We start from the raw sequence: 16,092 nt of genomic DNA, 5'->3' as shown, positions 1-16,092 counted from the left end.
TGGGTTCCTCAATGAAGAAGGAGTAGGTTTGAGTCAAAGAGCATCTAGAGAAAACTTACCAAATTATTGAGGGATCATAGAATTATAGAAACTGGAAAGTATCTTGGAAGTCATCTAATCCAAAACCCTCTTAATTTACCTATGAAGAAACTGAGTTCCAGAAAAGTTGAATGACTTTCCCAAGGTCACTTAAGTAGTAACTGCCAGAGTCTAGGTCTGGGTTCAAATTCCAGTCCTCTCACACTAAATCACATATACATTACACTGTACCATATAGGCTGGACACCATGGTACATGCCTGCAATCCCTGCTATGAGGTAGAGTGAGACTGATGCATCTCTTGAGCTCAGAAGTTCTAAGCTAGAGCAAGCTAAGCCAATTGGGTATCTATACTAGTTGCAGCCTTAATTTGGTGAGCCCTTTTGTGATTGGGAGGCCATCCAATTGCCTGAAGAGGGGTGAATCAAACCAGGTTGGAAATGGAACAGGTCAAAGCTCCTGTGCTGATCAAAGTGGGATCAGGCCAATGAGTAGTTCTATATTTCCATACCAGGTGAGATAGGGTGATCTAGTCTAAAACAAAGAAACAAACAAACCAAAAACAAAACAGAACAAAACAAAACACAGGAAAATCAGTTGAAGAAACATGGAATATTTAACCTGGAAGAACAGAAGACTTGGGCAGGGATAAGGGAGAGAGGAGCATGATAGCAGTCTCTAAGATTTTGGAGGGTCTATATATGTGAAGGAGGCATTAGGTTTATTCTGCAAGACCCCAGTGGGGCAGGACCAGTGGCAAAGGTTAGGAGTTTCTGAAAGACAGATTTGGGCTCAGCTCAAGGGAGGATTACCTGAAAGAGTTCTATTCAAAAGTAGATTGGACTTCCCTAGGAGATAGTGTGTTCTCATGACTAGTCTTCAAGTATATTCAAGACATTTCAATTAATACATGTTGCAAACTTTGTTGAGGAGATGCTTTTTAAGGCAAGGATTACACAAGATTCCCTCCAGCTCTGAGATCCTGTGGTGCAAAGAGTCAAAGATACTAAAGAGATTCTCAGTTATAAAATATCAAGAGCTAGTGGGGCAGCAGCTAGTGAAACTGGATGGGTGTCCAGGAAAAAGGTTTAATTCAGATGGTTCCAAGCATGGGAATGAAAGAAAGCCTAACCTCTCCACTAGAAAGTAGTTTCTTCCAGAGCCAGCAAGTTGTACTTAGAGCCCATGGAGAAAGTCCTTATTTTCATCAAAGATGCAGGGACTTGTAAGGTACTTAAATGATATGTGGGTAAGAAGAATAGAATCAAGGAGAAAAGTCAGATTTGTGTTAAGATGACTCTGTGATAATCAACCATCAAGAATTCATTAAATATGAGGTGCTAGGTTTTGGGGACACAAAAACAGAAAATCAAAATTATTCCTGGCCTCTAGGAGCTTGCATTCTATTGGGGGAATCAACATATGCATATGAGTAAATTCAAAATATATGGAAAGTAAATCCAAGATAATATTAAGCTGGAGGAGGAGCGGGACAAGCAGGTGAAGAGGACCAGAAAAATCCCTTATGTAGAATATGTATTTGAGCAGGACCTGGAAAGAAGCTAGGAACTCTAAGAAGTACAGGTGAGGAAGGGAGTGGTGCAGTGCAAGCACAGTGGACAGTCTTGCATAGTAAGCCAATTTGATTGGGTTAGAGAATGTGTGAAGAGGAAAGGCAACATGGTACAGTGGAATGTGGTATTGATGGTCCTATGGAACATGACCTCAAATTCTAACTTTGCTACTTCCTACCTGTGTGGCTTTGGCGTGTCATATCACCTCACTGTACCTCAGTTTCGTTGGCCTGGATGAGCTCTGAGGTCCCTTCCAGCTCTGGATCTGTTCCTGTGATGCTATGAAGTAATGCGTAATAAGCCTGGAAAAGTAAGCTGGAACCAAATGAATACTAGACCATGTTGTGTACATGCAATTTTCCAGCCTTCATGTCATTAAAGTCTTTAGATGCTTCAGATTGTGGCAGAGAAATCCTTACTCATTAAACATGGTATAAATGGCTAGTAATTCCTGTGCCTCTGATCATGTGGGAGGGGCCAGGCTTCATTTCCAAGTTCACTGTCTCAAGTAGCAACCTGTTTTCACACCTTCCCACCCTGACATACACTTAATCTCTTGAGACTATGTGAGACTATGTGATGTGTGGAAAGGTCACTAGACTGGAAACAGGAGGGCCTAGTCATGGTTCTTCCAGCAAAACAGAGCCATGTTTTATCTTTAAATTCATTTTTGAACTTTTATTTTTTCAAGTAATAAGAATAGGATCATAAGTTTCAGAGCAGGAGAGGATCTTGGGGATCACCTAATCTAACCCCTCCATTTTCCAGATGAAGAAACTTGTACATAGATATGAAGAAACTTTCCCAAGGTCATGAAGATGCTATTTAGAGAGCAGAGCCAAGGTTCAAACTCATGTTATTTGACTTCAAATTGAATGTTCTTTCCACAGTGCCATGCTACTTATTATGCAGCTATAGGCAAAGCAGACCCCCTCACTGGGCTTCAGGTTGACCATCTGCCCAATTCATGGAGGGATTGGACTAGATTAGCACTTCTTAAATTGTGGGTTGAGACCCCATATGGCATGAGTGAAAGGTTTCTGAATGCACAACGACCAAAAATTAATTCAAAATCAAATACGTAATGAATCTGAGGTATTTCTGGCAGTGCTTGCCCAGGTTGCATCAAGCAATTTCAATGCAGCCTTGGTACTGAACACAAAGTATGTGCACTTTACACTGCACATGCTGTCATGCCATGCAACGCCAAGGAATGCTGCTGAAACATAGAAAAGGGTAGTGAGTGGAAAAAGTTTAAGAAGCCCTGGACTGGATGATACCAAAAGTCTCTTCCAAATTCAGTAATTTGTGAATCTATGATTTTAATTAAGCAGCAGTAATGTAGCAGGGTGTGTAAGGAGGCCTTATTATAGGCTATCTAATCCTAGAGGTCCAACCCTCTTTTATTATTCCTAATCAATCATTCAATAAGCATTTATTAAGTGGCTGTTACAGGTGTGTGACAAGCACTGGAAATACAAAGAATGGCAAAAAAAACAGCTAATGCCCAAGTAGTTTACATTCTAATCTGTTCCCAGGGGAGGCAAGTGAGAGACTGGGGATATTCAGGCTGGAAAAAAAAAGAACTCTCAGGGGACACATGATATCTGTCTTCAACTAGTTGAAGGACTGGCATGTGGAAGAGTGATTCAGCTTATATTATTTGGCTCCAGAGGGCAAAATGGAAGAAATAGGTGGAAATTGTAAGGATTTAAGTTTAGGCTTAATTCAAAGAAAAACTGCCTAACATTTAAAAGCTGTCCAAAGAGCGATGGGCTGCTGGGGGTGGGGGGCGGGAGAAGAGATGCGTTAGCTCTTCAGTGAAGGTCTTCAAACAGAAGCTGGAGGACTATTTGTTGGTTATATCATAGTGAAGATTTCTTTGGGAGTGTGAGTTGGATTATATGGCCAATGAGGTCCCTTTCAATCCTAAAATTTAGGGGTTCTAGAATTCTGATTATATGAGAAAAGGCTCCCTGGGAGACCAAATGAGCTAAGGAACTTCCCAAGCTGAGTCTATGTTTTCTTCCTCCATGGGAAAGTTAAAATGTTCTCTACTCAGAATAGCATAGAAACAGGATTTGGGTAGGGGTGAAAGAAAGGCTCCCCCTGAACTCTGAAACCCTAAGCTGGTTCAGTCTTCAGCGAGTCTCTCCAGTACCTTCCTGGTGTCACCCCAAGTCTGGAGAGAAAAGCTGATTTATAAACTCACCTCTCTACCCACCCACCCTGGAAGATGCTTTTTGGGATCAAATCAATGTCATGGGTCTTATTTAAAATGCCTTTATTCATTCTACAATCTTTATTGAATGTAAGTTCCTTGAATGCAACAATTGTTTCAACTTTGTATCCCTAGGGCCTAGAACACTGCCTGATACATAGTAGGCACTTAAATACTTTTTGATTGATTATTGAGCAGCTATAGCGTGCGTAGCACTGTGGTGGGGGTGGGGAAGAGGATAAAGATGAATAAGAATCTTTTCCCTCAAAGAGATCCCTCCTGAAGGAGGAATGTTGTCCAGCCTCATGGAGAGCATAAGTCTAGGGGAATGGAGGGATCTTTTGTGCCCCTCTTCCTCACAGAAGCTTCCATGTTTCCATCTTCCTCCCTCGTCCACTCTCATTTGCCACCCGCAGGAGGAACCCTTCGTCATGTTCCGGAAGTCAGACATGACCCTCTTTGGGAATGACCGGTTTGAGGGCTACTGCATTGACCTGCTGAAGGAACTGGCCCACATCTTGGGCTTCACCTATGAGATCCGACTGGTGGAAGATGGGAAGTATGGGGCACAGGATGAGAAGGGCCAGTGGAATGGCATGATTAAGGAGCTCATTGACCATGTAAGTAAGGGAGCATGATGGGGAGTGGGGATGGACACATGGTAGTGTCTCCGGGAAATGCATGAGTCCTTTCTATTCCTGTGGTTTCCTTGATACCATGGTATAAGTACCTCCACTCCCAATCTCCCCTGAAGAGCCCTGTCCTGGGGATACAGAGAAAAGATGCACGATGTCTGAGAGGACATGGTTTTGATCTGATGGAGGAAATAGGGCCCTGGCCCTGGTTCAGACTTTGGTTTTATGGGAGAAACAGAGCCTTTGCCCTCTAATTGAGTTTTTTTCAGGAAACTGAAGTCTCTAGGTAGAAGACTTTCCTAATAACGTACTTCCCTTTCCTTCCAACATTATCCAAGTTCCCTGTTCCATCACAAGTGCTCAATCTGACTTGGCCCTTCTCTCCTCAAAACCCCAGATGCATGGGCAAGGGTTATCTCAGTTCCCTGTATGTATCCACCTGCCCTAATTGGGTCTTCTGTCTCAGCTGGCTTTAGCTGTGTGATCTTGAAAGACTCACTTCACATCTTTCAGTACTTAGTAAAATAAGGTGATTGAACTAGATGATGTTTAATGTCTAAATGGTCTGAGTTCAAATACTGTTTCAGACATTTACTAACAGCATGGCCCTAGACAAGTCACTTAACAGCTGTCTGCCTTGGTTTCTTCATCTGTAAGATGAGGATAATAATAGCACCTATCTTCCAGGGTTGGTGTGAGAATAAAATTGGCAAAAAAAAAAATTGTGAAATTAGCAAACCCTAAGTCACTAATATGTTCCTGTCCTAATTTCCCCCCTTCCTCTGCATCTGTGTGGCCCTCACCAGTGTGGATTTTGCTCTTTTCTGTCTCCTTCCATCTCTGCATACCCTAGCCGACATCAGTGACTTTCCTTAGTGTTTATTCCTAAAGGAAAAGGAAATATACAGATTCAGAAATGTAATACTAGGAAAAAGACATTCTAAGTACATATAAAAATCACCCTACCCAGTCCCAAACCATGAGATTAATTTGTAAACTATTCTCTCTAACTTGACCTATTCTGAGAAAGAAACATATATAAAGGAAAGCTGTAGAGTCAGAAGACCTGGATTCTAATCCTACTTACAATGCACCTTAAGGCAAGCCAATTAACCATTTTCCTAGCTGTAAAACTGAGGGGACTGGACCAAATGATCTCTAAAAGTCATATTTTCTACTACTACCACCAGCCCTAAATCCTATAATTCCTCTGTTCCTCTAGTCTGAAATGTCTGCTTCTTCATGGGCACCCAGATGAGCCTCCTGGTCACTGGTTGGACTTTGTGATACTCAGTCCACATTGCTATGAAGTGATTCAACTTATCACGTATTGATTCTACATGTGTGAATGGATTTGTCCCTTGGGAAGCCTGAAATTTTTCTCTCCCTTTCCTGCTTGTGTGCTGGAAGACAGTTCAGGAATCCTCAGAAACTTCCCTGAGCAAGCCTGAGCAGATGTCATACATGGTATTGCCCCCACCACCACCACCCTGTATCCCAGGGGTGGCAAGGGCAAGCCGTCTGGGTAGGTGGCTGGGGAAAACTAGCAGTATTAAGTACCTTCTGGCCGGTAAGTTAAAGTTTCTTGGTTTCTTGGGCCATATCCCACAGGTCTGTAAGTCTTTACCAGAATGAAGAATGGAGTATACACTATACTCCAGCAGTTCCATGAAGGACTCCTTCCAAAGGTAAAGAGGTCACAGGGCCTAGATCAACCGTATTTCTTCTGGTTCCCTCATGACCATGGCCAGGCTTTGAACAAGGATTTTGGTCCAGTATGCAAGGAAGGATCTTAACAATCAAAGGTCTCCAAGAATGGAATGAGATGCCTTGAAAGGTAGTGAGTTCCCTGTCACAAGAGGTATCCAAGTAGAAGCTGAAAAATTACTTGTCATAGATACCGTAGATGGCATGCTTCAAGTAGGAGATGGACTGGACACCATCTGAGGTCACAGCCTAAGATTCTCTAATTCCGTAGAGATGGATGTTCAATTCTAGATATCCTTTAAGTAGAATCTAGAATCTCTTGAAAACAGAACTATTTTTTATTTTGTTTCTGTGCCCACAGTGCCCAGCACAGTTCCTTGTACGTGTCCAACACACCCTCCCCATCTTATAAATGAGAGAGGACCAGAAAGGTGAAGGGACCTACCCAGAGTCACACAGTTAGTAATTAACAGTGCTGGAATTCAACTCTGGGTCCTCTGGTTTCACATCCTATGTGTGTTCATCGTATGAGGAAGAGGAAGAAGGAGACCTGAAATGCCAGATTAAGGAATTTGTATTTTGTGTAGAGGCAGTAGGGAGCCATTGAAGGCTATTGAGCAAGGAAATGACATAGTCAGACCCGATGAGTTCAGAGGCACATTTGTGAAGCAGCCTTAGTGAAACACTCAATGGATGCCAGAGCTGTCCCAGGCGAAATCAAAGCAGTGAAAATGAAAGGAGACTAATCTATTGTCTTTGTACACGGTGCGTTTATTACAAATTCATGGCGTTCATCAAGGCAACGGGGCACTGATGGGAGATACAGGGAACCTTGTTAAACCTGATTCGTTACAATTGATGGGCCTATTAATCCTAGCTTGGTGCCATTTTTAATAACATCATAACCATTTATTAGTGTCGTCAGATAATTAGTCTTCTCTCCAGCTCCTAGGAAGTGTAGCCAAGGCTTGGAAATATTATTGCTTCATTATTAGTTAACCCTAATGAAGCCATAACAATAAGAGGCAGTGGAGTAGAGGAAAGTGTCCTGGACTTGGAATCCAAAGACCTTTAGTCATATTCTGGCTCAGCAATGTATTAGCTCTGACGAAGAGAAAGTTGCCGCCCCTCTTTCAGTGTCAGTATCTACATCTGGGAAATGTCTGCTCTGTCCATCTAACAGGGCTATGGGAAAGGTCATATGAGGTAATAATGGATGTCAATTGCTCTATAGCACCCAAACGCTATAATTGCCCACTGTTTAGTGGACAAAAATGGGTTGGCTGCTAACATCCTCACTCCTACAAACATAAAGAGGTTGGGAAGAAGAAGGAATCACTTACCAGTAAGGTCTAAATCTTTCATAGGATCTTTCATAGAAAAATAGTCCTCCAACCACATGATTGTTGTCTCCTGGCCTCTATTAAAGAGGAGAAAGAAAATGTATACTGGAATGAGAGCAGTCAGGAAAGGGTCCCCTAGAATATTACACAATATCAGTTCACTCATCAATTTATGACTGACAGGTTACCTTATTGGATATAAATTTGGATCCTCTGTCCTCCCCTCCTTTGCCCTTTTATGCCCAGCCCTGTCCTTCTCTTTTGTCTCCTCATCTTTCCTCTCCTTCCCTCTTCTCTCCACCCCCATTCTTCTTTCATCTTGTATTCTTCTCTCCACTCTTCTCTTCAGCCCTTTACCCTCATTTTCTCATTTTCTTTCTGTTCTCTTCTCTCTCTTCTCTTTCTCTCTGATGTGTGTATATGTGTGTATGTATATACATATATATACATATGCACATATATCACACACAGATATCTTTAGAATACATACATATGTATGACTGTCTTTTTATGCCTTACTTGAGGCATTCTTGAGATGTGGCCTTTTATTGTAAGTTATCTGTGTATATATCCTGTCATCCCTATCAGACTCTAAACTCCTTGAGGGCAAAATCCATGTTTTAGACTGCTTAGCATTCCCCTTCATCATTCAGCATAGGGTGTTGCTCATGAGAGGTGCTCAGTACTTGTTTATGGCATGAATGAGTGAAATGCGCAACAGTAAGCTTACCTGTAGGATGGTGTAGGGCATGTGTCTTTGGGTGAGCAGCATGGTTAAGAGTGAATATGCGTCTGGACAATAATAACAATGATGACTAGCGTTACTGTAGTGCTTGCTATGTGCCGGACACTGTGTGAAGCACTTTGCACATATTACCTCACTTGATCCTCATTCCAACTTGGAGGAGGGTACTATTATTTTTCTCATTTTACAGTTGAAACTGAAGCAAATGGAGACTAAATGACTTGCCCAAAGTCACACAGCTAGTATCTAAGTATCTAAGCATCTAAGGCTGTATCTGAATTCAGGTTTTCCTTCACTCTAACCTCTATGCCACCTATTTGCTTCTACAAGATATTATGCTAATGGGTGAAGGGATTTTGTATGTATGTATGTATAATTTTTCACTCATTTTAGCCCTTCTGCACCCCATCCCCTGCCTGGATTTCCCTAGTTCAAGGAAGTAACATACTTCCCATTATTCCAGAGAAGCCATACCATGGAAGATGAACCAGGCAGCATTATAACATTCAGCTCCTTCAGGCTGTGAAGCCATGATTCAGGATAGCCCTGGCTGGGGACCTAGGCAGTAGGGATGAAACTGTCACATTAGCTCAGAGGAACTTGATATTATAAGGTCAGCTTCAAAGGAGGTCACTGGTGATGTGCCCAGGAATCTGTGCTTGGCCCTGAGCTGTTTAACATTTTTATCAATGACTTAAAGGCATTGAAGACATGCTCATCAAATTTTCAGAAAGCAGACAAACTCTGAGAGATAGCTAACATACTGCATGACAGCATCATAGTGTACAATGTCTTTGATAGGCCGGAATGTGGGGTTCAATCTAATAAGAAGAAATTTAATTGGGACAAATATAAAATTTTACACTTGGGTTCAAATAAAAAATTTCACAAGTATGACATTGAAAAGGTATGGTTAGATAGTAGTTCATCTGAAAATTACTAGCTGAATGATCTTGGGCAAGTCACTTAACCTCTGTCTACATCAGTTTCCTCAACTATAAAATAGGGATAATAATAACACTTTCCAGGGTTGTTCTGAAAACCAAATGAGATAACTGTAAAAACCTGGCACATAGCAGGTGCAGTGTCTAGAAGGAGGAGGAAGATGGTCTCATTGTCCTTTGCCTTGGTCAGACCACATTTGAAGTATCCTATTCAGTTCTTAGTACCACATTTTAGGGAGGACATTTGTAAACTGGAGAGCATCCAGAGAAGTGACCAGGATGGTGAGACGTCACCAGGTTATCTCATATAAACACTGGTTGAAGGTACCAGAGTTAATTGGCATGGAGAAAAGGAAGCTTAGCAAGGACCTAATAGCTGACCTTGCGTATTTGAAGGGCTATAATGTGGAATGGACACCCGCTTAGCTCCAAAGGGCAGAGCTAAGAACAATGGGTGGAAATTGCAGAAAGGTAGATGTAAGCTTAATTTAAAAAGGAAAAAACCTTGCTACCAATTAGTCAAATGGGTTATTTCAGGAGGTGATGAGGTCCCCTTCTCTGGGAGTCTTCAAACAGAGGATGAATGTTAAGGGTGATGTAGAGTGGATTCTTTGTCAGACAAGGGTTTTTAGTTGGGATCTAGAGCCTGTAATTCTTTGAAGCTGATACACGCAACAGCCAGCAGAGAGACTATACTCTTCTTGCTACTTCTATGGCTAGGAAAAAGAACTTTGATTAACAAGACTGGACTTTTTTTTTTTTTGCTGAGTCAATTGAGGTGCCCAGGGTCACACCGCTAGTAAGTGTCAAGCGTCTGCTCTGAGGCCAGATTTGAACTCAGGTCCTTCTGACTCCAGGGCCAGTGCTCTATACACTGCACCACCTAGCTTAAGAACCAATGACGATTCTTTAGAGGTGCCTAAGATGTCAGTAATCTCAACATTCTCCCTAATGCAACTAATATGATTCTGTCTTTTTTGGCTAGGCAATGGGATTAAGTGACTTGCCCAGGGTCACATAGGTAGCAAATGTCAAGGTTTTTTTAAGCCACTTCTCTCTCTCTCTCTCTCTCTCTCTCTCTCTCCTCTCTCTCTCTCTCTCTCTTTTTGGTGAGACAATAGGGGTTAAGTCGCTTGCCCAGGGTCGCACAGCTAGTGAGTGTTATGTGTCTGAGCCTGGATTTGAACTCAGGTCTTCCTGACCCCAGGGCCAGTGCTCTATACACTGCACCACCTAGCTGCCCCAAGATTGGGAATTTTTCATCTAAAGAGAAAAGAAGAGTGAGGGGCAAGTTGGGAAAGGGTGCCATGAGTAAAGGAAATTAGATTTGTTCTGAATGATCCCAGAGGAAAGTACTGTGACAGGAAGTCTCAATAATGTAAATTTTGGCTCAGTATAAGGAAGAACTTAACTGTGTTTAAAAATGGAATGGACTTCCCCAGATGGTAGTGAGATCTCTATCATTGGAGCGATTCAAGCAGAGACTGTTTGACTATCTGAAAGGATTCCTTCAATGGGTAGAAGTTAGACTAAGATATCCTTTGAAGCCAAGCAGAGCACTTTAATCCCTCTTCCATGTGTCATTCCTTTGAATATTGGAATAAATCAGTTATATCTCTCCTAAACCTTTTCTTCTGTGGGCTAAACATTCTCATTTACTTCAAATGGACTACTTCACTGTGACATGGTTTCAAGTCGTCTCCTAATCCTAGCTATTCTCCTATTGATACTTTCTAACTCATCAATGTCATTCCTAAAATGTGATGACTAGAGCAGAACACAATACTCTAAATAGGGTCTGACAAGAGTAGAAGAGAGGGGTCTACTGGCTCCTTTGCTCTGGACAGTATGCTTCTATTAATGCAGCCCAAAATGAAATTCTATCTATTGGTAGCCATTTTACACTGTTGATTCATATTCAAATTACAGCCTATTAGAAGCCTCACATCTTTTTCACATGAAATGCTGTCTAACCAAATTTCACCCATGCTATACTTATATATTTGAGGTTTTTTTTAACCCAAGTGAAGAGCTTAACATTCATTTATATTCATTTTTCACTTTACTTCAGTTCACTTTCAAGATTCCTTTTTTTAAAAAAAATTTTGAGTATGTTAGGTTAAATATCACTCCCAGTTTCAGGTCATTTGAAATTGAAAGGTGCCACAATATGGTGGATAGAGTGCTGGACCTAAGTTAGGAAGACCTGGGTTCAAGTCTTACATCTTACATTTACTAGCCATGTGATTCTGGACAAGTCATTTACCTGCTCTGAGCCTCAGTTTCCTCATCTCTAAAATGAGAAAAATAATCTGTAAGACATCTCACAGGGTTGTCATGAGGATCAAAAGGAGTAATGTAAGCTTTAAGGAGCTATATAAATATAAATGATTATTTGATGGGCATGTCATTTATGCTTTCATTGAAGTTGTTGATAAAAAAAAAGTTAAATATAGCAGGGTCAAGGATAGAACAATGATTACTCTGCTATAGACCTCCCTTCAGGTTGAAATCAATCTATTAGTAACTACTTTGGGTCCAGTCAGTCAACCAGTTCTGAGCCCACCTAAAAACTATTTTCCAGATGACATCTCTCCAAATTATTTGTTAGGATATCATGAGAAACTGTCAAATGCCTTGCTGAAATCCAGATATGCTAAGGCTATGGCATTCCCCTGAACTACCTATCTAGTAACCCTATCAAAACAAAGACATGATGTTAGTCTGGCATTACTTGTTCTTAATGAACCCATACTGGTTCTTAATGATCACCTTCTGAACCCTTTTTAAGTGCTCACAATCAACCCTTTTCATAGTCCATCTGAGAATTTTACCCAGAATCCATGTCAAGCTCACCAGCCTAGAGGCTGAAGTATTCGTCTTCTTTTCTTTTTTGAAAATTAGACTATTTGCCCTTTTCCATTCACTGTGATTTTTCCGAATCACTGACAGCACCTCAGCAATCACATCAGCCACTTTCTTTCAGTATACTGGGATGAAATTTGTCTGGAATTCATGACTTGCACTCATCAAGGATAGCTCTATGATTCCCCTTCAGTCTTCTCATTCTTCTTGGTTTTTGAGTCCCTGTGTAAATATTTTTCTTTGGTAATTCCTGGTATAAAGATCAGTCTCCCTGGTAGCAAAAGTCGAGGCAAAATAGGGATTTTAAAATTCTGCTTTCTCTCTGTGATCTGTTATTCTCTCAATTCAATCAGAAAGGGTTCCTATCCTTTCCTTTATCTTTCTCTGGTCCTTTGTTGTTATCAGTCATGGCCAACCCTTTGTGATCTCTTTTGGGGTTTTCTCAGCAAAGATGCTGTAGTGGTTTGTCATTTCCTTCTCCAGCTCATTTTACAGATGAGGTAACTTTGGCAAATAGGGTTAAGTGGCTTGCCCGGGGTCACACAACTAGTAATTGTCTGAAGCTATGTTTGAACTCAGGTTTTCCTGACTCTAAGCCTGGCACTCTATCCACCAACCACCTTAGCTACCTCCTTATCTCTTCAAAGCTAAACAAACAGTAGTCACAGCTGTATGGCATGGATATACATCTGCTCAGATGCTGCTCCAAGAAGCAAAACAAGCCTGTGGCAAATTGTGGCATGAGCAGAATTTATTTCCAATCCACCTAGTCTCTACTTTCTGGTATTTTCTTACCTCCATCCTTTCTCTCTGTTTTCCTGTCAAGGGCAGTTTTCAGGACATATCAAAGTAGGAAATTTAGTTTCCTGGGCCATAACTTAAAATGTCAAAATGGAAAACTTCTGTCTGGGCACACAGCATATGTCACAAATATTGGGGAGAAAGTATTTGACCAGAGACTTGCTAATCTAGGCAAGAAGACTTTAGAAGATAGAGGAGGAAAATGGCCAGATCAAACTGCAAAGCTAGCTACTGTCTAGGACATGAGGTGTGACAAAGAAAGACAAATAATGGAGGAGGTAGAGGCCAGTAATTCACAGTAAGGAATAAGGGTCAGGGAAAATACTTATGGCCTCCAACATCCATAAACCAATGTGCCAACTGTGGGTCATAAACAAAAGATTTTAACACAAGGCAGTAAATACAATCTCATTGGAACCCCTGAGGCTTGATGGGACTGTAATACAATAATAATAATAACTGACATTGGTATAGGGCTCCAAAATTTGTGAATAACTTTTTAAACATTATCTTATTTGAATCCCACAATAACCCTAGGAGGTAATCACTGCAGATATTAGCTCCATTTTACAGATGAGGAAACTAAGGAAGTTTTTCATGGTCACACACCAAAGGGAGGATTTAAATCAGGCCCACTCTTTCCACTCCATCATTCTCAATATGACAAGTCAAAGGCCAAGTCATAGAGCAGGGCTGAGGCCAGGCCTGAAGCGGGTGGTGAGACTGTGATGTAGATATTAAACAGGAAAGGTGTCAGGAATTTGACTTCTGCAGCCTGGAGCTGTAGGAGGACAATTAGGAGCTGTCTGCGGTCCTGAACTAACATTACCACAAAATGGCACCGCACATATCTGGGCAACCTGCATTCCAAGACCCACCTATAACCCTAGATATATGGCTGCCCTTCCATGGAAGTGAGTCTAAGAACATGCAATTTAATTACTCTCTTCTGGTTACATCAGTCTCCTGCTCAAAAACTTTCAATAACTCCCCATTGCCTATAGAATAAAGTATAAACTGATCCTGGATTCTCAGAACTGGAAGGGACCTTAAACATAATCTTTAAAAAACAAAAAACAAAAAACCTCTGAATTTTACAGATAAGGAAACTGAGACCTTAATAGATTAAGGGTCTGCCCCCAAAGTCACACAGGGAACTAGTAAATGGCAGTCAGAATTCAAATTCAGGCCCTCTGATTCAAAATCCAGGATTCTTTTCTCAATACTCATTCAAGAGCTTCCACAGTCTGACTCCAGCCTTCCTCTCAAGCATTTCCTTGTGTTACTCATCATGTACTGGCTTCCCTGTTATAACCTCATGTCTTTGCTCCCAGCAGCCCTGCCCTCATGGCTGAGATGAACTCCCTCTACTCTGTCCCATCAACCTTTGCTGAAGTCCCTCCAGACCAACTCCAAAAACACCTCCTGTAGGAAGCTGTCCTTGCCACACTGCCTTTCCCAATTGAAAGTGATCTTTCCCTCCTCAATCGTCTAGGACTTTGCATAAATCACTTCTCTGTCCTTACTCTTCCTAGCCTCCTACTTGTCTACGTAACATGTTCCCACCACCCCCATTATATTGTAAATTCCTTGAGTGCAGTCTGTTTCTTACTTCATTTTTGTATCCTCAGGTTAAACACAGACTCCTACACATACAAGTGATTAACAAATGTTTCTCTAATTAAATTGAGTGAATTCACAATTGAATAATCTTCCTGAGGAGCCCTGTCCTTTCAATGCCAGGTGGCTAGTCCTTCCTCTCTGTGTTTTGAGCATGTGTGTCCTGCTCCTGGCCAGGGCAGTGAACTACTGCTCAGGAAAGGTATGGCTTGCCTAATAAACCCCTGGAAAAGCAGTATTCCTCTGTGGGAATTCAAGTATATTAATTGCCATGAGAATGGGCCCAGAGGTAATAAGATCATAGTTTTTGAACTAGAAGGGACTTTAGATACCTCCTCATTTTACAGATGAGAAAAAAAAAAGTCTAGGTTATGTGATTCACCCAAAGTCACACAAGCAGTGTCATAGATACAAGATTCAAACCCAGGCCCTCTGACTCCAAATCGAGCATGCCTTCCATACTGTTTCTCTCCTCAATGTCCTCTCCATAGAAGGAAATACTCTCACTCCTCTTGAACTAGCTGAATTCTCTTCAAAAAGCCAGGCCACCAGGGCTCAGACCTCCACTGCCTCCTCCCCTGCTATAGGGCTCTCAGAAAAGGGTCTCCACAGGCTCCCCCAAGCAATATCCCATTGCCCTTTTTCCAAACCTTGATTGGTTCTGTATCTCAAAGTTTCCTTCCATGTCTCTCCCCAACTCCATGCAGAAGGCAGACCTGGCTGTAGCCCCTCTGACCATCACTCACATCCGGGAAAAAGCCATTGACTTCTCCAAGCCCTTCATGACCCTCGGCGTCAGTATCCTGTACCGGAAACCCAATGGCACCAATCCTGGCGTATTCTCCTTCCTCAATCCCTTGTCTCCTGATATCTGGATGTATGTCCTTCTTGCCTATCTGGGTGTCAGCTGTGTTCTCTTCGTCATTGCAAGGTAAGGGAGCCTTTAGAGCTTTGTGGGTTGGGATGGTAGTGGTGTGTGTGTATGGCGGGGAGTGGGGTTTGCATCATCCATTATGTTCAGCTTCATATGAGACATGGGGCCATATTGTGCTGATGAGGAGTTGTGGGAAGAGGGCACGAAATGGGTCAGGAGACAAAATCTTTGACTCAGAATCAAGATATCTAGGTTGTATCCCTATACCCTCACCTAAAAAGTTACCATGTGACTTTGGACAGACTATCTCCCTCTCTGCCTTAGTTTTCCACTATGAAAACTGCCTCTGTACCATCCTTATTGCATAAGCATCAGATCCAGGCCCAAACCCCAAGGACTTTCTGCTCCCTCTCCTTGTCAGAGCCTCTGGGAACTTCTAAGAGTTGGGAATTGACATTGACCTTCAGATCTCAGGATGATCCATGACCCCAGACTCTGTTTCCAAAACATTGAATTCCAGCAACTCTAGGCTCTGTCTCAGTGATGAGGACCATCCATGCCATTCAAAGGAGAGCTGAGTTGACAACTAAAGATGGAACCTTTAGGAGCTGATCATCCTTAGTGCTGCCAGGGGCAACCAAGTTCCACTGCAATGCTGAGATTGCATTAGGTGTACAAGGGCCAGTGAGATTTAACTTCAGTCAGAGAACCCTCACAGCATACA

General features: G+C 41.9%; 1 protein-coding gene across 1 annotated transcript in view; it reads left to right on the top strand.

Annotated features, from left to right (window-relative positions):
• GRIK3 (glutamate ionotropic receptor kainate type subunit 3) overlaps positions 1-16,092 on the top strand; it is a 311,709-nt gene that overhangs the window by 249,011 nt on the left and 46,606 nt on the right. The window contains 2 exon segments of the mRNA XM_078145457.1: positions 4,251-4,454; positions 15,202-15,425. Of these exon segments, the coding sequence (XP_078001583.1) occupies positions 4,251-4,454; positions 15,202-15,425 (428 nt within the window).

Source organism: Phascolarctos cinereus, unplaced genomic scaffold (assembly GCF_003287225.1).
Source record: "Phascolarctos cinereus isolate Bilbo 61053 unplaced genomic scaffold, phaCin_HiC Scaffold_726;HRSCAF=1367, whole genome shotgun sequence".
Classification (NCBI taxonomy): Eukaryota; Metazoa; Chordata; class Mammalia; order Diprotodontia; family Phascolarctidae; genus Phascolarctos; species Phascolarctos cinereus.
Note: the sequence above shows the minus strand (reverse complement) of the source record. Positions and strands in the feature narration are given on the sequence as shown.